This window comes from Macrosteles quadrilineatus, unplaced genomic scaffold, assembly GCF_028750875.1.
Source record: "Macrosteles quadrilineatus isolate MER2022 unplaced genomic scaffold, UCM_ALF_1.0 Scaffold_3__2_contigs__length_128488019, whole genome shotgun sequence".
Classification (NCBI taxonomy): Eukaryota; Metazoa; Arthropoda; class Insecta; order Hemiptera; family Cicadellidae; genus Macrosteles; species Macrosteles quadrilineatus.
In genome coordinates, this window is record NW_026542596.1 from 94425106 (window position 1) to 94448184 (window position 23079).

A 23079-nucleotide genomic window follows, 5' to 3' on the forward strand; every position below is an offset into this window, starting at 1 on the left:
ACAATTAATGCATCTAAATCTGTTGTATGATTAACTTTTGGATATTAAGTAGCCAAATGTAGCCAATTTTTTCCAAATATAAATAGAGCTTAATTAATTGATTGAGTTTGCTACTTCCAAAGATTATTTATCTCCTCCCATTTGGTACTTTGTAAGTTGATCTTTCCTTTTGGTTTTTGGTTGGTCTACTTGACAAAATTCAGTGATTAAATCAAGAGAGCACATGCTGTCGTTGGTTCATAGTTCAATTCAACTAAGTCCATTTTTTTAACTTCATACTCTTTATGGAAATAGGATGTCTTGGCCCTACTCTACTTCTATAAAGAGTTCAAGATTCTACACTCCTCCTCCACTCATAATTGGGTTAAGATACTAACAATTATGCTGCAAACCCATAAATTCCAAATCAATAAACGGTATCAGCAAACTGACACTTACTTTCTCCCATTAGCTTGTGAACTACACCTATACCATATACCTTTATCATGGGTAAGCAGTGGGAGTAAACTATAATAATTTTGTAGGGAAAAATCACAAAAGTTGCAATAACTTTTGAACCATAATTGTTACAGCAATGGGGGTTGCACTATTTTGTTTAGAATTATAAGGACCTTAACACGTTAATTTTAATCAAAACCAGATTGTTTTCCAAAATACAGTTTTTTGTTATGGGATTTGTTCAAAATTAAAATGACTATAATATACTAAATTTCTATCAAAATCGTTCCGGCTATTTTTGAGAAAATCAAATGTTTCCTTTATTTAATAGGTTTATATGGGAAAAACAACATCAGAATTTCAAAATTGAAAAATACGCCTGGAGATACCATGGATTAGTACCTAGATACCTAATTTCATCAACATCTGACTACAGGCGGTCTGTAGCTCTGTACACATCCACACACACACAGACATCACTTCGAAAACCACTTTTTTGGGTTAAGAAGGGGGACTCAAAACGGATATGTCCACTCAAAATTCAAACTAGAAAATTTTGACGAAAACAATACTTTCTCCATAGGGGGAGAAAGTAAAAATGTAATTATGGATAAATTAGTCGTCTCATTAAAGGTAAGGGTGCGCTCTACCTCAGCTAGTATCGCCGATGTTCTTATAACATTGCGCTAAACAGCGCCATGTTGAGAACTTTCAAGCCTTTTGAGTCTGGGTGATTACATCGTTATCCCCAAACATTTTAGTAAACTACCGGTAACTGCGGATTCTTGTTTTTAGGAATCTATTGCACTTACCCCCGTTTGTTATTTTTTCTCTAAAAATTATTTGTGTGCATTAATTTAATGATAAAAACGCATATTTTAAAATTTTTACCAACCTTTTGACCCAACATAAAAAAATAAAATTTTTAAAAGCGCAGGACCTACAATAATATTTAACGAAAAATATGACACCAAGATAATCTTTTGAATCGGTGAACAATTGGGGCTACAAACTACAAACAGTAAAAACCAAAACCGTTGCATTTGAGCTATCCATACGGGTAGAACGCAACCTTCGTTTCTGTTGCAGTACATAACTGTTATGAAATGATATATTGAATCAAAACTTCTAAATACTCTTCTAAAGGGGTGGTGTTGGATTATTGTTGTTAAACTAGTAAAATACACTTAAGTTACGTTAAGGCAAACATAAGAAATTGTGACATACCATGAATCAATATAAACTATACTTTGTACATTCGTCCATCTCTTAAAAACTCACAATCAAATAGCTTTCTGTGTATCATCCAGCTAAAAAGAATTTTAAATGAGCCTTCGAAAATCAGCTGCAACTCAGCTTACTCTACTGTGCTGGAATGGCGGTAATTTTCTAGCAGGCAATCGCTACGCTTCACTGCGTTAGGTAAAGTTCTAACACAGGATGAAATTTTGTTTTAATAGTTGTGATACGTTAAAAATCCATAACGAACATGACAGAGACTTTAATTCTTGACTTTGAAATGGTGACCATACTATTTTCTAATTTAAGTTCAATAATCAACTTTAAATCAATTGTCAAACATTTCTTTATATTAATTTTAAATTTAGTGTTCTAAGTTATCCTGCTACGATGGACAAAATTAAATTAAAATCCTGGAGCTTGTTAAAATTAGGTTTAATTGTACATAAAATGTTCAAAAATGGTTGGGCTCAATGCGGGGTGCCGTCTTCAATGCAACATGACTTCTGCACATCAGTTAACAAGCAAGTCGTATAATTTTTGCTGAACAAAACTTGTATGAAAATAGATTCATAAAATGTTTGTTCATTTTGATAACTCCTTTACAGAACACCTCTGAGTCCATTTACAGACTTGTAGGATATTTAGGTAGTCCATAATGCCAGGTAATCTCAAGCGAGAGTGAAAAATTGTATATCTGTTGTGGTAAGTTATTTCACAGTATTTATTTGTGTAGAATCAACAAAAAAAATCACAAATCTACCTCATACAATTCTAGATTACCGCTAATCTGGCGTCAACCTAAGTGGTTCTCTCAAATTGAATAATCCTTCTACAGGCACTCTTGGCACTTGGAGAAAAGGTGATAGGCCTAGCTATTATTTTTTCACTTCTCCAAATGTTATAGAAATGGACAACAGTTTGTAATTTTAACCATCAACTTATTAACATTGTACAGTAAAACCCTGCTAGTCTGGTGCCAATCTGAGTTTTTTCTTGATTAAATATTTAGACATACGTTCAGCGACGATGAAGTTTAGAAGTTAGAGAAGAAAGGTAGAGAGGAAACTTTAAATGGGACAGTTAAGTGGTGTCTAGGGCACAGTCCCTCGCCCTCATGAACTGCAACCCACAACCTTGGTGGAGCAAGACCCTGTAGAGTGTGCGATAGGAATTTACTAGAGCTGAAAGCACTTGTTTGTCCCATAAGCAAGTTTCCTCGGTACCTTACTTCACTGTAGTTCAGCAGAGTTCTTTTGGTATGGTCTATGAACAATGGGCAGAGATCGTGCATTCTCGGAAAAATGGTGTTACCTAATCTTAACCTTTTTTTCACTCTACTTTATCGTTACTAAAATACCCTCATGGCAAAACAATAGCCTAACAATTTGAAGACAGCTCTCAATAATCTGTTATTCTCAACAATGCGGAAGTATTGAACGTGTTAGCGAGTGTCTACTGTATACCCATAACATAGAAGAAATGAAATCATTGAACACAACGTAAAAATATATATATATATTTGCTATAGAATCTGTAGAGTAGGTATGTCGAGGTGGTTGTGAGGTGGGAGCATGTACAGGGACGGAGCCAGAGGTAATGGAGGGGGCGGCAGGAGGGGGGAGGTGTGCTGCCGTAGGTGACGAGTCAGGTGATACTTGTGTAGGAACGTCTTGCAGCAGATATCACAGGCGTGCGTCGTCTCACCAGCGTGACTCCGCAAGTGTGCAACCAGAGAGTGCTTGTGAGCGAATGCTTTAGAACACTGTGTACACTGGAACGTCTTCACGTTCTCGTGTGAACGTCTGTGCACCTTCATGGCGTCCTTGGTCCAAAACGCCTTGCTGCACAGGTCACAGGAGAACCGTCTATCACTTGTGTGCTTCATGTAGTGTCTTTTGAGAGACTCGTAGCTGTAGTACGACTGAGAGCACTGGTCACACATGTACTGCGGTTTCTCGCCTGTGTGTGTCTTCAGATGGCACTCGTATGTTTTTCTCTTCATGAAATACTTCCCACACTCGTCACATCTAGAAGTGGATATAAAAACAATATAAATATTTTAATTGAGTTGCCAGACAAAATAATAATATTTACCTGCAACTGAATCTGTGTTTTTAACACACACAGCCAATAGATTTATTTTTATTTTAGCTACACAGTCAATAGATTTATTTTCATTGTTGATGTTAGCCTCCGGATTACGTTGAATATAAAAATTGGTGTAAATACCTGCTTCTTGTAATCCAAAAGAGAGTCGGGGATGAATGGGGTCAGCTGACTGATAACAAGAACAAAGGAATGACGTCACAGCGCCGACCGACCACGTTGACCGGCAGTCTAGACGCTACATCATCCTCACCGGTGTTACCATTTTTAGCTTTTACTCGTTAAATTGTACTTTTTTCGTTTCAATGTTTGTGTCTGAGTTCGTGTTCGTAACCGTGACCATGTTTGTGTATGAACGTATGTGTGTATTGACGTCCTTCTGATGAAGTGATTTGACATCCCCTGGACGCCCGAAGATGACTTCGTGAGAAGTTGAAACTAGTTGCGTCATAGCAGCAACATTTTGGATTACAAGAAGCAGGTATTTACACCAATTTTTAATAGATTTATGTAAAAGATGAAATCAAGAATCATGTCATATTTGTTGAGGAAAGTTTAAAAAGAAGAATAGAAAAAATATATTAATTGGTTTGAACAATAAACATGTGATAATAAGGAATTACATGGGCAATGTACCAAACACAAGAATACTGTAAGAAGAATGTGGGTATATGAGATGAAGCGATATATGGATATATGGAGAAAAGGTGAGTGAAATGGCAGATGGTGAAGAAGAAGATCTGTGAAGAGATAGAAGGTTGATAAGCCTTGTCAACAAACGGACCAGGAATGTTTGTATAACTATGTACATTGTGAGTGACTCACTTGAACGGTTTCTCCGCCTCGTGAGATTTCATGTGATTCTTGAGTGTAGACTTGAGTGGGTAGGCCTTGCCACACACCGTACACAGCCAGGGGCGAGCTTGTGAGTAGTGGCCGCATCTCCTCCTCAGCTCACTCTTGTCTACTGGCCCAGCGGCTAGACACAGCTCACAGGCAAACTGTTCATCTGCTTCATGTGCCTTCAAATAACAGAATCATTATTTGATTGGGTAGGCCTTGCCACACACCGTACACAGCCAGGGGCGAGCTTGTGAGTAGTGGCCGCATCTCCTCCTCAGCTCACTCTTGTCTACTGGCCCAGCGGCTAGACACAGCTCACAGGCAAACTGTTCATCTGCTTCATGTGCCTTCAAATAACAGAATCATTATTTGATTGGGTAGGCCTTGCCACACACCGTACACAGCCAGGGGCGAGCTTGTGAGTAGTGGCTGCATCTCCTCCTCAGCTCACTCTTGTCTACTGGCCCAGCGGCTAGACACAGCTCACAGGCAAACTGTTCATCTGCTTCATGTGCCTTCAAATAACAGAATCATTATTTGATTGGGTAGGCCTTGCCACACACCGTACACAGCCAGGGGCGAGCTTGTGAGTAGTGGCTGCATCTCCTCCTCAGCTCACTCTTGTCTACTGGCCCAGCGGCTAGACACAGCTCACAGGCAAACTGTTCATCTGCTTCATGTGCCTTCAAATAACAGAATCATTATTTGATTGGGTAGGCCTTGCCACACACCGTACACAGCCAGGGGCGAGCTTGTGAGTAGTGGCTGCATCTCCTCCTCAGCTCACTCTTGTCTACTGGCCCAGCGGCTAGACACAGCTCACAGGCAAACTGTTCATCTGCTTCATGTGCCTTCAAATAACAGAATCATTATTTGATTGGGTAGGCCTTGCCACACACCGTACACAGCCAGGGGCGAGCTTGTGAGTAGTGGCTGCATCTCCTCCTCAGCTCACTCTTGTCTACTGGCCCAGCGGCTAGACACAGCTCACAGGCAAACTGTTCATCTGCTTCATGTGCCTTCAAATAACAGAATCATTATTTGATTGGGTAGGCCTTGCCACACACCGTACACAGCCAGGGGCGAGCTTGTGAGTAGTGGCTGCATCTCCTCCTCAGCTCACTCTTGTCTACTGGCCCAGCGGCTAGACACACCTCACAGGCAAAGTCAAAGTCAAAGTCAAAGTCTTTATTGCCATTAAATACAACAGGTACAATAGGCTCGTCATTTAAATAAACAAAACATGCAAAATCAAATTCATCAACAAACAATTCAAATAAATAAGCTCTAGTCAAAAAAACAAAACAAGAAAACATGCACAAACCATGCAGGTGTACCTGAAAATGACTCAAATGGTTACCACCAGATTGCTTTTGTCACAGTTGAAAAATTCGGATATGTGGTAAAAAGGATTTAGAGTGAGCCAATTTTTTACAAAAGTGGAGAATTTTTTTGTGTGTAAATTTCTTGTACTTTGGGGCAATTTGTTGAAAAGTTTAATGCCTGAAACAGGAAAAGAACACAATGATTTTTGAAGCCTATTTCTAGGTACAAAGATATCAAACTTATTTCTAGTATCATAACTATGTACATCGCTATTTACATGAAGAGAGTCCTGTCTGGCTTTTATTGCCACCAGACACTGAAAAATGTACTCATTCACAATGGTCAAAATTTCATTTTCAACAAACAAAGGTCTGCAATGGTCAAGGTACCCAGCATTTGAAATTACTCTAACAGCTCTCTTTTGAATTAAAAGAATTCTCTGAGTACCAGTGGCATGGCCCCACAGCCTGGTTCCATAGGCCAAAATAGACTGAAAGAAAGCATGGTAGGCCTGCCTAACTGTTGGCCTTGGAAGCTCAGACATTAGCTTTCTAAGCAGGAACAACACTCTGCTAAGTCTCTTACACAGGACATCTATGTGACCTTCCCAAGACAGCTTGGGATCCAGTACAAAACCTAACAGTTTTACAGACAAACTTTCAGGTACATTAGGCAAAAGGCTGAAAGTTATTTCCTGGGTTTTCAAATCATTAAGAGCTAATTTGTTTAAAATGAACCATTGCTGAGCCAAGGCCAAAGAGTCATGCACTGCTGACTGAGCCAGGAACCAGTTTTTATCAGACGAAAATAAAGTTGTGTCGTCTGCAAATAGAATAATGTGACTATTAACATGGTAATGCAAATCATTAATGGCAATCAAAAATAAGAGGGGTCCCAAGATAGAGCCTTGGGGAACTCCATGGAGCACATCACCTTTCTCTGAAAAAGTCCCATTCCAACTAACAACTTGTTTCCTATTTGACAGGTAAGAGGAAACCACTTTGAGGGCAACATCTCCTAGACCATAGAATTTAAGTTTTACCAGAAGGGCATTGTGAGGAATGCAGTCAAAAGCACGTGACAAGTCGCAAAGAATTGCGTGTGTTGACTTTTTGGACTCAAAAGACTTGATAATTTCACACACCAAGGACTCTACAGCTAATATTGTCGATTTGGCTTTCCTAAAGCCAAACTGTGAGGGAACTAGGAGATTGTTCTCCTCAAAGTAGGAATACATTTGAGAGAACATTACAGATTCCATAACTTTGGCAAAAACAGGTATGATAGACACAGGTCTGTAACTAGACAAACTTTCACGGGGACCTTTTTTATAAATTGGGACTGTTTTAGCTACTTTTAGGGCATCTGGGAAACAACCAGTTGCAAGACAGTTGTTTATCAGAATTGTGAGCTCAGGTGCAACTGTGTGTATAACTTGCTTAACAATATCTGTTGACAAATCATAAACATCCCTACTTTTAGAGGCTTTGAAGTTGTGAACAATCTTTACAATATCATTTGGTTTTGTGGGAGTGAAAGAGAAACTTGTGTTTACCCTGGGAATATTAACAGTAAAATTGGCATCTACAAAAGGTATATCAGGTATTTTCCCAACAATATCGTTGACACTTTGGATAAAAAATACATTAAAATCAGTTGCTGAGAACTTCGACTCCAAGTTCACTGTTGGTCGAGGTCTGCTGTGATTAATCAAACTCCAAGCTGCCTTACATGGGTTGGATGAGCCTGTGATGAAAGCAGCGTTTGCAGAAATTTTTGCGCTTTTAATACCGTGGCGATACTCCCTGCGCAGACTTCTTACCAAGGGCAGTAACTCAGGCTGACTCGTGGACTGCTCATGGACCAGCATGATCCAGTTCTTCAGATGAGCTAAATCCTCATTATACCAATCAATCTTGCTAGGTGTAGCGTGCAATTTAGTTTTAGGCTGTGAGATTCTTTTTTTCTTTAGAGGAAAACAGAAATCAAAAATACATTTAAAACTATTTAGGAAAAACTCAAAACAGTCTTCGGGAGAAGAAAACATAGTGTGGGCCAAGTGTAAGCCACTAACAGCCCTTGACTGCAACGATTCAGTAAAATTTAGTACTGCATCGTCATTAAAAGACCTGAAATCAACAAACTTGTCTACAGAACAAAGACTATTTATATGTACACGGTGAAGGTTTATGTACATAAATACATGTTTGTGATCAGCCACCTGATCTCTGCTTACACCTGCTTTAAAATCAGTCTTACACATGTTAGTAAATATATTGTCTAGAGGAGCAACACCACGAGTGGCCTCGGATATCACACCGTACAAATCAAAGCTTCGCAATAGGTTCTCAAAGTCCTTGGCATCACTGGGGAAATAGACAGGGTTCACATTATGATCGGTACCTATTATCACATACCTCCCTAGTGTCAACAAAAATACTAAACATTTTTCCAGTATATCAAAGAAATTACCCATTTTACCGCTCGGTGATCGGTACATAGTTACAACCACCAATGACAAGTCTGTAATAATTGAAGCAGAAAATTCAACCTCTTTTTCTACACTGTACATTGAGAGGTCCAGAGGCTTGACAGAGTAATTAAGTCTATTATTGAAGTACAGAGCCACGCCTCCAGTTGCAGACGTACGACAAAAACTATTAATTAGTTCCAAGTTACCAATACTTTTATAGTATTCAATTTCATCTTCAAGCAACTGATGTTCACAGACCATAAGGAAATCTACTTGATTGTCAGAGCATAATAATTCAAGTTCGATTGTCTTATTCCGCAAACACTGAACATTAATCAAACATAGGTTAAGCCTGACACAGTCTATTTCAGAATCAGTAGACTCAACACGATCTTTGCAAACTATTGACCTAAAAAAGGCTTCACATGTGTAGGACCAGGTTTTCTAGGAGTGAATTCCCTAATTAGAGTCCCTACAGGCCAAAAATCAGCATTCAAGATACCGTCAAAGTCATTAACTGGCACACCTACCTTGAAAGATGCATACGTCGGATACTTAGAGGTTAGTTTGACACAGTCAACACTTTTAATACCACCTCGTGTCACATAGTCCACTATAACTTTTTCAGTTACCTCTGGTTGACATCGAGAGATAAACAACCACGATTTCTTCTCCACAATTTTAAGGCTAGAACTGCCTTCATTAGACCCAAAATCAGTTTTTGTGCCAATGATAGGTTTCTTATTAGCTACCTTTTTGACAACAGGCGGATTTTTCACTATTCCGGCAAAACTAGTATTCAGAGGTCTAGGTCTAGGTTGACCAAGTTTAGGCTTAGTAGGCCTACCACCGGGGATGGTTTCAGTTATCAAGCTACGGTTTGAGTCAGATAATGTCTGATTATTTACACAAATATTGTCCTGATCTACTATGGGAAATTGCTGACAAGACTTAATCCCACCTACATTATTCACATCTAGGCCTACACCTGGTTGACCTTGGTCAAGGTCATGCATAGAATTTGGCTTTCCAGTCTTAATAAACTCGTCAAATCTTTTGTTTAGTTTGATATTGTCATCTACGACACCCTTTACCATAGATATCAAACTCACAACAGAAGAATTCAAAGTAATGAAGTCGTCAACATTGCCAATACAAGAACGTAATCTCTTGAGGTTAGAACTACACGACTCACAGAACCACGTACATTTGTCATTCAATTTTGCTATTTGCTCATATTCATTCTTAGATATATTTACGCATGAGATGTGATACCACCTCGAACAAAAACCTTCACAAGCTAGTGCATTATTATTACTTTTCACTAATTTGAAACAACTACCACAATTCGGGTCAAGTATACTATCCGCCATGACAGTCCAATATATCACAGGCAAACTGTTCATCTGCTTCATGTGCCTTCACATAACAAAATCATCACTTGAGTGTCATTATGATCATTTAAATGATAAATAGGATGGAGTTTCAATCATCCAATCTCCTGACTTTTTTCTGTTGGGTCAATGATGGCAAGACTGAAAATGTTAGTGGGTCTGTTGAGACAACCCTTAAAGCTATTCCCGACATAACTTCCCTTTGTTTCCGTATGCTGCATACCATGGAATTTAAAAACACAGTACATCAACTTTTCATACCTGCAAACCTCTCTGTTACCATTAAAAGTATTATGCAAACGGAATAATTGTGGCTGTAAGTATAAACTAACTAGCCTACCTTCATATGAGCCCGATAAGTGCTTTTGTAGACAAATGTTTTGCAGCACTTGTCACAAGAGAATGGTTTGTTCCCTGTGTGCAGGGTGTAATGCAACTCCAGGTTCTGGGCAGACTTGAACGGCCTTCCACAGATGTCACAGTTGAACAGGCCTTCTCCGCTGTTGAAAATAGTCAGTGATAAAGCCTTGATATTCATAGGTAGGTTTAAAACCTGGTTATATCAAAACCAGCATATAACCATTGCTAAACATAAGACATCTAGAAGTGTTAAAGATGCAATAGTTACAGCAATAGTTATAACTCTGACCACAGTTAGTTCTTATCCTTAGTGTAGAATTAAGGACTATTATCCTTATCTTGAATATTTATGGTACAGTGTAGAAAATATTTGTTTGGAGGCAAACATATGGCTTCTTCAGCCAGCTGCCAGAAAAAAGATGTAAACAAATTTTCTGTGCTATGTTATAAAATTGATGAGCCTAAAAACAAAAAAAATATTCCACCTTCAAATAGCTAAATCCACGTTATTTAACCATTGAAGTCCCTCTTTCAAGGCTTTATTTGGATGTACGAGGGTTGTCCGTAAATTAAGGTCTCCATTATACTCCGGTCGCAGCCGAGCATGCAAGTTCAAACCTCAGACCAACATCGTTTTACTTACTTCATCCCCTAATATGCAGGCCGTTTCCTAACCCTAAGTGACGATTAGTCTTAGTAGTAGTATATGTAATAGTATTACGAAGGTTGTAAAAGAAAATTCATGTACCCGCCAAGTATAAATTGCAATTTGTGATAGGTATCTGTAGGAAGTTGATCAATCCCTGTTGATTATTGTTTAAAGGGGACAAATGTGATGGCAGAAAAGTTTCTTTACATAGAAAATGTGAGTAAGTGGTTTAAGGCGTAAGCAGAAACATTACACATTTGCTCTACAGGGCCGTCATCCTAAAGTCATCAATTTCTATCGATGCAGCTATTGAGTTTAAGGTAGCTTTGCTTGCTAGTCATCAAATTTCAGACTTCCAAGCCAAGGAGTCATAGACCGTAAATATTCTTAAAGATTAGTCTATTTTTAGCTCTCTCTTTCAGTCCCAACGTGATCCTGCAACAAGCTATTTTGCTAGTGGGGGTCAGGTATTGTTTTATAACCGGGTACCTATTGTTGACATCAACAAGTGGCAGCAGCGAAGCGAGGTAGCGCTCTTTGACCCGTCTTTTCAGTTATGATAAGTCTAGGGTATCTTGGAACTTCAGGACAGTTTCGGTTGGAGATTTGGAGATTATTGCATGATTGTTTGGTGACTTAATTCAACTTGTTTACAGTGCCCGTGTAAGAGCCAGCCCTATACCGGTTAGACCTGGCTTTCGGCCTAGTGGTTTACTTATCACAGACCCTAGAATTTTACCCAGCCATTGTAGGCTGAGGCTATCCTGGGCAAACGGGTGCGACCGCAGAATAGATATATGGCCTATATATATTTTTTCAGTGCAGGAAAAGTGCGTCGCAATCCAACTTTGTTCATACTTGGTGGAAGCAATAATTTTATTTTACAATGTATTTGATTACTATGACGATACTATAGCTATTATAGGAGTGAGGACAAGCTAGTATAGTCAATGGAGTAAGGAAAAGGATGCTGGTCTTACTCTCAGATTTGAACTACAGTCGAACCTCGTTGGTACGAACCTCGGTAAAACAAATTCCGCAATAGGACAAATTTTTGTAAATCCCCTTGAAACTTTCATAAAGGTTAAAGCTAAAAACACCGCTATACAACATAATAATTAGTTTGGTATTTAACTATATTACTAGTAGCCCTAAAGAGTGAATATATATATATATATATATACCGGTATATAAGTCATTATTTAGCTTTTTAGTTTTAGCGCTTGCGGACACATTTTGAGGTTTTCGCAGGCCGTTGCAGACACGTAGGAACCATTCTGCTTTGGGGGTTTAAACACCTCCATAAGACGAATTTATATGTGACATGGGCTCAGACTGATTAACTTCTATACAACCAATATTCTTAGCACAACACCTCTACAAGACAAATGCTTTATCCATAACATGACTTTCTCATGATCTTAACCTCCATAGTACGTAGTTTTCAAAACAAACAGAAGCTTGTCTCAACATGAAACCCCCACCCATCCCTCTTCCGTCCTCTCCTTCCTTCTCAGAGCGCGGAGAAACTTCTATAAGACAAATAACGGCAGTATTAAACGAAATAAAGCGAACCCTTTTTGTAGAGTGTCCCATTAATACAAATTTTTCCCCTATCCCTTGAAATTTGTCTTATAGAGGTTCGAATGTTGTTTAACTAGGCTGCGACTTGAGCGTGATGGAGGCCCTAAGTTACAGGCAACCCTTGTATTTTATGTACAGATTAAAAAAGTCTTGTACATGAGAACCTTATTCATTGCTTGTAAAAAAGATTAACATAGCCTTTAAAATCAACCTGTGTTGTATAAATATAATCTTAACTTTACGAAATTTCACCTGTGTACAACTCTCATGTGACGAGTAAACATCTTCTTCAGTCCGAAAGTTTTATCGCACTTTGTGCAGGTAAATGGGGCTTCGTGAGTTTTCATGTGAAAGAACAAGTTTGTCTTTGTTTTGAACATCACACCGCATTGGTTACACCTGAAGTTCCTCACTTCATTGTGAGCTCTTGCATGAGTCGCAAGGTGACTTTTCTCTCGGAAACGTTTACCACAGACTGTACAGTCGTATGAGCTCGGTTTCAAGGGTTTTATCTTTTTCTTACTTCTACCATCTTTCCTGACATTCGGCTCACACTGATCACTACTCAACACAGTATCCGCTGTGTCGTCATCTTCAATGTTGCAACGGGTGTTTTCTTTACCTTTTGACTTAACAAAATTTGTTCCTTTTTCAGTCTTATCTTTTAATTCAGAATCATTGAGGTTTTGTTCGTTAGGTAGAGACTCTGATAAAACTTCCTCAGGTAAAACGTGCGTTTGTTTAATTTCTTGAGAGGAATTGTGATGTTTTGGCTTGCTTCCCTTGCATTTATCATTTTCTTCTTTTTCAAGCAGTACTTCTTTAGTCTTAAGTGATCTATTAGTCAATGTAGGTCCAGCATCTGAACTGTAAAAAAAAAAATAAAATTCAAATAACTTATTCACTTGATTTACTTTTTTGGTGAATTTATATTTAAACAAATTTTTTAGTTATAGTAAGATACTTTTAAAGTTTTTACCATTTAGGTCCTAAAAATGGACAATCATGTGTAGTTAAAAAAAATCACTAACAACTATCTATTCCAGCGACAAATATGACTGAAAGGCGAAAGCTTGCCTGGCATGTTCTGCAATCTGGGATTGCAAAACAATCCTCGTCTCTGTGAGTTCTGGTGAACAACTCATACAGAGTTCACTAGTCTGTGGGAGAGGTAACCAAAAATGGAGGACTAATTGGACATAAGTTGACGGATTGCCCCAATCTCATTACCAAGATGAATTTCTGATGAGGGATTCTGCTCATTTTTGTTTTATAATTTTTATTTTTTTTAATAAGATTATGAGTAAACACAATACATGGGCATAATTTAATAAAATTGCAGGGTGGAGGTAAGAATTGCACATCCCAAACTTCATTATGATAAAATGGATACATTACCTACTGCTACTAGAAGAAAATCCAGCGGCATTAATTTTTGGAAACTTCTTTTTTATAGGTCTCTTTGTAGCAATTTTCATTTGTTTTTTTATATTATCAGCCTTTTCCTTAGAAACATTATTAAGCTGGATTTTGTTATTTTGTTTTCTCTTCACACTTCTAAGAGCTTTTGTTATTGAAGCATCAGTAACTGAATGTATTCGAGAAAGCTTGTAATTTTTTGAAAACAGGGACTTTTCGAAGCTTTCAGACGAACAGATGGTGTTCATTACTTCATCCGCTTCTTCAGGATTATTTTTTACAAAAAGTAATAAATTTGGTTCCAAATCGTCTTTGACCAGTTGTTGAGAAACCATCATTGATTCAATTTCAATCTGAAACATAGCCGAAATGTATGAGTACTAAAGACAATGCACTTGAAAGTCATAATAACACAACTAATTGTAGAAAAGTAAAACACAAAGTCCAGCTGAAATAAGATCCAAACAAAGTTAAAAGTCAAAATGTTTAAAATAAGTTTTATCAGTTTCATAAATTTGGGGCCGATTGTGGTAAGCCTCTAATGTGATCCCTTGCGGCCGTGTAGATATAATTATTGTCTCCCTTCGCCGTATAGACATCTTAATCGTCTCCCGCGATTGGAGCAAAATGTATTTCCGGCGGTTGTGTACACATCATCATCGTCTTCTATGATCGCGGAAATATATAACATATCCCGCGGTTGTGAGGAGATTATCGTCGACTACTGCTAATGAGGCAAAATTCTGATCTTTTCCCTCGGTCATGTATGTACATTATCATTGTCTTGCGCGATCGCAGTAAAATTCTGATAATCCCTCGTGGCAGTGAAGATATCATTATTGTATCTTCCTCGGTCCTGTAGGGATCACAATCGTCTCCCGCGGTCCTGAAAACATTGTAATCGCAACCTGCAATTGCGGCAAAATGTTAATCATATCACGCAGATGTGTGAAGATCATCATCGTCTTCCGCAGTCATGGCAAAACTCTGACTTTTTCGCGCGGTATTGTGGACATTATCATCATCTTCCGTGATCGCGGCAATATTCTGATCATCGCTTGCAAGCTCTGTATCATCATCGTCTTAGGCCATTGCGGCAAAATCATAATCATCCCGTGGTCGTATAGACATTATCATTGTCTTCTGCGATCGCAGCAAAATTCTGATCATCCCTCCCAGCTGTGTGTAAACATATTATCGTCTCCCACAGTTACAGAAACATCACTGTTGTCATGCGCGATCGTGGTAAATTAAAAATTACAGGTAGAAATACAAAATTCACTCATAATTACCAATTCAAAAAAACTCACGCATAATTCCTGGATTTCATGGACGGTGGACACCCTGTATATATATTTCAAAGGGGCGCTACTATTGTCAAAAACGGGCCTACATAAATCTCCTATAAGAAAAATTTTATTGTTCCAGATTATAAATAAAGCTCAAAACAGTCAGGGCAAGAAACATATTCTTTCTAGTACCAAAAAAACATATTTGTAGTGAAACTAAAACCCAACGTAAAGGAAGAGGTGTCCATGTCGCGTATTGAAGTCAAGTATTACCTACAATACCTTGCAACTCATTATTTTGATCATTGTTTGTTAATACAGTAAAGTTAAGCAACGGTAGGCCTACTAAAGTCAACATGACTATCAGAGGAAACATCAACATACATTTTAATTATTTACAGTTATAGTACAATAGTTATTATAATTATGATAAGTAATAAAAGAGGGTCGTCTCAGAGCCAAGAATGTCAACTGTGAAAGTTGGAGTGTGGTCATAGAACAGTTTAAAAGTGTTTTTAGACCGTTTTAGGTGAGTTGGGGGTTAGAACAATTACCAAAAATTGAAAAAGGTTTTGTTTAGTAGTAGTTGAATGATGCATATCCAAATTCCTACCAAAAGTCACACAACACAATAAATAAAATAACATTCAACCAAAGATGCCTTTTAACTTACCAGTGGCTCCTCTTCCAGTCCCTCTTCATCACTTTGTGAGTAATCAGGCTGACAGAGTTCAACAGACGAAGTTACGCTGATGCTGCAATCTATCATATTATCTTCAGACTCTGGCTCAGATTTGACTTCCATGTCCATCTCTACCTCAACCATCTGCCGAGACAACTCTACTGCATGTGAGCTAGTTGGTATGGAGGTTTGCGTCATTCTGACCTCACTGAATAAAAATATACAAAATTAAAAGATATTATAAAATAGAGAGGCCTACACAATAGGATTGCTAGGCATATTTGCGTATAATTAGACTTCATGCATTATTGGATTTTTTTGTAAAAGCAATGGTTCAAACCTTGTTTAGATAAAAATAAAAGTCGGAGATACTAGGAAGTACCTTTAGTACCGGTAGCCTACCTATTTTTACTATTCATCACCATGAACCTACAGAAGGTTCTCTGTGTGAGAACACCAAGATTTTGTAATTAAAAATATTTTTTTTTAAGTGTACACACAGTTCTGCAGAGAACCTGTGATATAGCCTGTTATAGGATGTATTCGGCCTATTTTATCCGTATAACTTACAAAAAAAACTTAACTTATTTTGGATTAAGTACTAACATAGGTAGTTTAATATCAAACAACTACACAGGTAGATAATTTATAAGTAAGTTAGGGCCTACCGCCTACGTTTATATTTGACATGATACCTATGAAACTAACTTGACCTTTCCTAAAATGTGACCAAACATATAAAGTTAATTACTAAGTTATGGTCATGATAAGAGCAAAGTACAGTACCAGGTTTTGTAATCCTGTTAGTCCTGGGATTAAAAGCCACTAATCTCAGTATTTCAAGGAATTACAAACCGTCTGGGATTCCGGGATTGAGACCCCTACTTGTATCGGATTTTTTAACTTATTGACTAAGATCAGCTGTTTATTTAGCCACATTAAAAGCCCAGAGATCAAGGACAGCTGGGCCAAGTTTCAAAATTCTATCAATCAAAAAGCTACCGGTAAGTTACTGAAATTTCTTAGGAGCGAACGGGTGATCTTCTGATTGTTATGCAAACATTATAACCACTTAGATACCTATCTAAATATGCGAGAGACCTCATTAAGTTCCAATGTTAACAAAGATAAATTAATCGTAGAACTGAAATCTAAATTGTGCCATCAATTTTACCAAGTTATGTATCAATAAGTTACAGTAGAATAAGTTAATGAGAAGACAAGACAATCTACCGACTTATCAAACCCATAATCAAATACCCCGCTACAGCAAACCTGCAGACTAAGCGAATTTCCAATTGCCTGATTGGATTTAGGCCTATACTAAAATGTCTTCTTAAAAATATCACATGTATACCCTATTTAAATAGAATTAGTTTAACGAGTACTTAGATTTTCTACAACAGGGAGGGTAAAAGTAATTTTTTGTCAAATTACTCGTTTGAATTAGTAGGTATGGGAAATTCGCTAAAAGGCTTGTTTTTTGGCTGCATGGGTATGGTATTGCTTGGTAAGTTATTTAATATACCTACCAATTAATTTAACTCAAACTTGAGTTATAGCCCATAATCTCTCTTGAGAGGTCAGTAGTCTTGAGTAGTGGTGGGAATCACCGAATTAAAATACTGTACTTAAAAGAATCAATCGGTTATTGATGTTAAACAGACTAATTCGGCTATTTTATCCTGATTCGGTTGAATTAAGTTAGTCTTACCGAGCGATTTGGTGATTTAACAAAAAGTTTGTTAGTTAAATTTATTTTACAATTTTTAATTTTTACCTTTTTGGTGTTATATCTCCTAACTTATAAATTATTACAATCTGATATTTTTAACCCTAAAATCGTTAGCCTACACTAAAATATTACTTTTATAAATAAAGCAGACAAGTCGAAAACAGTTATCATAAGGACGTAAGTAGGTACAGTAGAACCTCGATAGTTCGACACTATGTAGACTTAAGTTAAGGGGTGTCACTATCGAAATGTCGAACTATAGTAAATGGAGTTTAATATACAGAAGGGACAGTGAATAGGTAGGCCTAATGACTAAAATTGATTCAGTGATTCATTCAACTAAAAATAACGGATTGACGCTAAAAATAACTGATTGATATTCGTCATGGAAACCATTCATTATCCCATCTTGAGGAATCATAACTGAAATAAGTTATGTAGGCCTAGGCCTAAGTTTAATCGCCAAATTAATAATCGAATCACTGTGACGATAACTTATGTTTAACTAGAATGAATAAAGAGATAAAAAATCCATTGACCAGAATAGCCCTAACTTAGGAAAAAAATGTACTTTTATAATTGTGTAAACTTACATTGATTTTGAAACTCATCATAGTATCATAACAAGTACCGTACATAATAATCACTAACCTCCATCCATTTTTTCCCAAACTTTCATAAAAAAACAAAATTAAAACGCCTATTTTACCCCTACATCCTGCTATTTCAATAGGCTACATTACAAATACTGTACAAAAAATACAAAATACAAAACAAAACAATGAAATGAAAGCCACTTAACCCAACATAACAAAACAAATCAAACACAGCAACAGCAACCCAACATTCCAATCCAAATCCTGTTTGTTGTTTACAGTGATGTCAAATAAGTGGTTTAAAAGTAAGATTTCCCTTGCCTATATACTCATTGATTAGATACAGATTAGTATGTATACTATGTACTATGTGTGTCGCACATGTCCATAACATCTTTATCTAGGGTTAAACCACATTTTTATCTATGGTTTAACTGGTGGACATGACTATTTAGTTAGCTTAATAATAATGGTTTTTTGTGTTATGTTAGTTTATGATAATGGTTGACTATAAATACCCCCACCACAGCAAACCTGCAGACTAAGTGAATTTCCTTTTGCCTAATTGGATTTACATTAAAATGTCTCATATCATATATATCATAAATATCATAACGGTCATGACAGACTTAAATTCTTGACTTTAAACTGGCGACCATACTATTTTCTAATCAAAGTTCAAAATAATCAACTTTAATCAATTGTCAAACATTTCATTACATTAATTTTAAATTTAGTGTTCTAAGTTATCCTGCTACGATGGGTAAAATTAAATTAAAATCCTGGAGCTCGTTAAAATTAAATTTAATATTGTACATAAAACTTTCAAAAATGTTCGGGCTCAATGCGGGGTGCCGTCTTCAATGCAACATGACTGCACATCAGTTAACCCATATGCATAGTCTTATTTATTTACCAAAAAAACCAGTTACACTGAAACGTTAAAATGAAAAAAAAATACCCCCGCCACAGCAAACCTGTAGACTAAGCGAATTTCAACTTAATTGTCATGATTACATTTTTACTAAAACTCTCGATCCATAAATAAGACATATTTATTCCCAATTTAAATAACATTTAACAAGTGCTTAAGTTTGCTGCTACGGGGAAGGTAAAAAGTGTTTTTTGACCATACGTCAATAGAATAGGATGAAATAAATAAATTTGCCAAATTTTATCAATATATATCCATAAACAAGTAAACTACAACAGTTTTCATTTTCTCCATAAGAATAACATAGGAATTTTAAATTACACTATTTTTTTAATTTTATCTGTGACAATTAGGCATACAACAGTGCTTAAATATACTAAATTATTTCTTTTTTTAAGCTCTACAAGTACAAAATGGTTTAAAAAGAAATTGCAATTTATTTTTGTTTTTAGAGGGTCAAAAATGGGAAAACCCCATTTTTACCCCATAAGACCCCCCATAAAACCCCGTTCCCATGATCCGATTATGCTAGTTCGCGAACTCGTTCGAATAAATGTAGGTTTACACGTTTGTACCAAATTTAATCAAAATCGGATCATTTTTGCTCGAGTTATCGCGCTAACGGACACACACACACACACACATATATATATATATATACACATATGTATTTAAATTCTAACTTATTTGAGAAAATTTACTGGTTGAAAATTTAAGGGGAAATATTAATCAATCATATAACAATTATAATCTATGTTCTTATTACAGTATCCTCTACAAATCCCAGAAAAACAATTTAACAACTTGATGCTTAAACAGAATCATAGCATCAAAAATATTTAAGTATTGCGACCATTTCAGCTGTCGGCTCCTCTTTAACCGCTTGAAAACTAGTAATATCAACAATTACAAATAGCTCAGGAGGTAAGGTAAGGGTGTCATAAGTCAAAGGTACCCGGTTCAAAACTCGTCTGGGCAAAAATATTGTTGTTTCTATTTTTTCCCAAAACTTGTTCTTATGAGCTATTTAATTAAAATACTTTACTGGTAAAAATGTTTTTCAGACTAAATATTTATTATTTTGTGTTTTTGTGTATAAAATCCTGGTGGGATATCCCAGAAATATCCTGGTGGGATATCCCAGAAATATCCTGGTGGGATATCCCAGGGATCAGGATTTGGGCGGACATAGGGGGATATCCCAGGCGGAGTTCCCCAGGATACAGAGGATATCCCCCATATCCCACTGGAATACTCCGTTTGATAACAGAATTCTGAAATGAAACTGTTCATCCTAACCAAACTTTCTGTATCATTTCAAAAATTCCTTCTGATAGCATAAATGGCTTTCGCCATAGCCACCTCTCTTTCGCTCCATCAACTGTTATAAAACGTTCAATTCTTAACTGAATATGCTCGTCTTTTTCTTTTTTGAAATTCTTTTAACGCTTCAAAATAGCAAAATTTTAAATTAAACTCCATCTTTACCGAAATTTAGGAGAGTAAGTATTAAGTAATTCAAAATGGCTTCTTTCTAGAAAAATGTTATGTAACTGTTCCCTTGTCATTATTTTGTAATACAGGAACTGCAACGGGAATGGGTTGTGACGTCATCTTGACGTGCGAATAGTCACTTCGTATTTTTCTTCTGCCTTGATTTTACAATCGTCGTGACAACTCAAGACGTATGGAGTAAAAGTACTTTTCCTACAGTTACCTAACAATGTACATGTTCTCTCACTGATTTGGGAAAGCAAAGTGGCCAATTCGCTCACCAGTGAGACAATGTTGACATTGTCTCACTCTAATTACTTTGTCTCACTCCAGATTTGCAACGTGAAGGCACGAAATAGTGAGCGCGTAACATGCAGGCAACGTCGTATGCGCGCGAAATACGTTGGCAGCACTGGCTGTAAATCAGCTGGTCAGCTGTTGTACTGTTGTATTTGTCACTTCATTAAATGTTATATTAAAAGTTCACTTCTGTGTAAAAATAGGTTATGTTTCTTCATGTTTCTTCACAAATGTTTTTGTTTTATGGTAACTGTAGGAAAAGTATAATGTGCAACTCGAGTTCAAAGTACAATTGCCTCACTCAAGAAACCATTCCTCACTCGCCTACGGCTCGTGAGTAAGGATTTCTCTCGAGTAAGTCAATTGCTCACTTTTCTCACTAGTTACACAAATAACTATTTACTCCATACATTTTGGCGGCCGGGACTTCAGTGACGTCATCACGTGCAGTCCGCTCTGTCTGGCCCACCTCTTTTTCTTTTACTCCATACATCTTGACCGCTGTCCGCTACCCGCTATTCGCTCTCGTCGCTCGCTGTTTGCTGTTTGCTGTTTGCTGTTATAGCAGTAAGCCAGTGTTTCCATTTGAGGGATAAAAATCCCTTTCTAGGGATATTTAGGGCCTTCGAGGGATTGAAAAGGGATTGAGGGATAACTAGGGATAATCAGCGAAATTGAAGGATTTTTTAGATTTTCTAGGGATTTCAGGCCTTTGACAATATAAAATTGAAATATTGATAAAATAATACATTATGGCTATATTTCAACAACGTTAAGGACCTATTTTGGCTAATTTTGCAAGGTATTGATAACACATTGATTATACTACTTTTCCCTAGGTTTTGGTTTTGGTAACAAACAAATCGATTGTAGCATAGATAAAAGATACTCCTCAGTCCTCAAAGAGTATGTTTTATCTATGGTTGTAGGTAGTGGTAGTGACGTAGTGTTTCAAAGTCGGAACACACAAGGGGAAGAGTAACAGCTGGGAACAGCCAACACTGCACGAAACAAGCAAAGGGCTGGAGTCACTGAGCTAAAATTATAACTGGAGGTAGCACTGCCATGGCAGAAGTCTGTCAAAAGCGTGTCGCTGATTTTGTTAGGTTGGTATAGCAGCGAGTTTTCTTATCATAGCAATAACATGGCTTCTATAACTAGATTACATAGCAGTGAGTTTTTTTATCCAATAACATGGCTCCTTATAAACTCACACCTCACGCAAACATGGCGGCTGGCGACACGCATCTTTGACATTCAGTGCTACCTCCAGTTAGAATTATAGCTCAGTGGCTGGAGTCGGTCGGTGGAATGGAATTCGGTGGATCTAGATTACTGTGATTTGTTTCTTTTAGTACTCTAAAGCCCTGTGCCCTGTGTCTATGTCGAATGTTTGTTTTCGTTTTGATTTTGTTTGCCGGTGATTTCTGTGATGTTTTTTTGGCTAGTAAGTAACTTGGTGTAACCTTTTCACCAAGGCATGGTGGCCATGTTTGAAAAAGACAATTTAAGTTTTAAATTTGGACACTTGAGTAATATTTTTGAAACAATTGTAAAGACTTATAAATAAAATGTATTAGTTTATAAAATTTTAAAAATAATTATTTGTTTCATTTTCTAGTTAATTAATCTTGTTTTTTACAACATAGACAGTTTTTAATCACGGCTACCTTTAATTCCAGGACGGAGGCCGCGGCCTTCGAAGTGGCAACGTTGCAAGTATAGTGTTGTAAAAGGTGTTGTAAACTGGGCTATGAAAATGTTGACTCCACATTGAATGTACAGAAATAGATTTTCAATTTATATTGCTTTGGTTTTCGATTCTATATTATGTTTTATTTCCATGTTAACTTATAGGACGTCTTGCGCTAAACAATAATACGGTACTTGCAACGTTGCCAATTCTACCAGGCCGCGGCCTGCCTGGAGTTAAAGATGGCCGTGGTTTAAATGGACAAAAATGTTTTTTATATAGTATTACTTTATAAATAATATGGGATATTGAAGAATACTATCACCAGTTACCATATTTTAGGTGGCTATACATGATATCCATTGGTATTGCTGCAAAAATAATAAGTTATCTAGATTTGATGAAGAGGGATAATTGGAGGGATTGTTAGAACACGGACTAGGGATAACTAGGGATTTTTTGACGTCGGCCCAGGGATATTTTTTTCTTGCGAATGGAAACACTGCAGTAAGCACTAAGCAG

General features: G+C 37.1%; 1 protein-coding gene across 1 annotated transcript; it reads right to left on the reverse strand.

Moving 5' to 3' along the window:
• Nucleotides 1-3181: 3181 nt before the first annotated feature.
• On the reverse strand, nucleotides 3182-18364 carry LOC128990585 (oocyte zinc finger protein XlCOF6-like). Its single transcript, XM_054413026.1, has 7 exons — nucleotides 18134-18364; nucleotides 15797-16013; nucleotides 13814-14187; nucleotides 12668-13282; nucleotides 10163-10322; nucleotides 4612-4808; nucleotides 3182-3707 (listed from the first exon to the last, which is right to left on the reverse strand). Exons 2-7 carry the CDS (start codon nucleotides 16001-16003, stop codon nucleotides 3203-3205), a joined length of 2058 nt encoding a protein of 685 aa, XP_054269001.1. The 5' UTR covers nucleotides 16004-16013; nucleotides 18134-18364; the 3' UTR covers nucleotides 3182-3202.
• Nucleotides 18365-23079: the final 4715 nt, after the last annotated feature.

Bases quoted from the DNA above. Each gene is read 5' to 3' on its own strand.
- LOC128990585 (XM_054413026.1), bottom strand. From the start codon at position 16,003: ATGACGCAAACCTCCATACCAACTAGCTCACATGCAGTAGAGTTGTCT. The intron at 13,283-13,813 runs GTAATGTATCCA...TTTTTTTTACAG, and splicing joins TTTTCTTCTAGTAGCAGTAG to TTCAGATGCTGGACCTACAT. The intron at 3,708-4,611 runs GTGAGTCACTCA...ATCCACTTCTAG, and splicing joins GAGGCGGAGAAACCGTTCAA to ATGTGACGAGTGTGGGAAGT.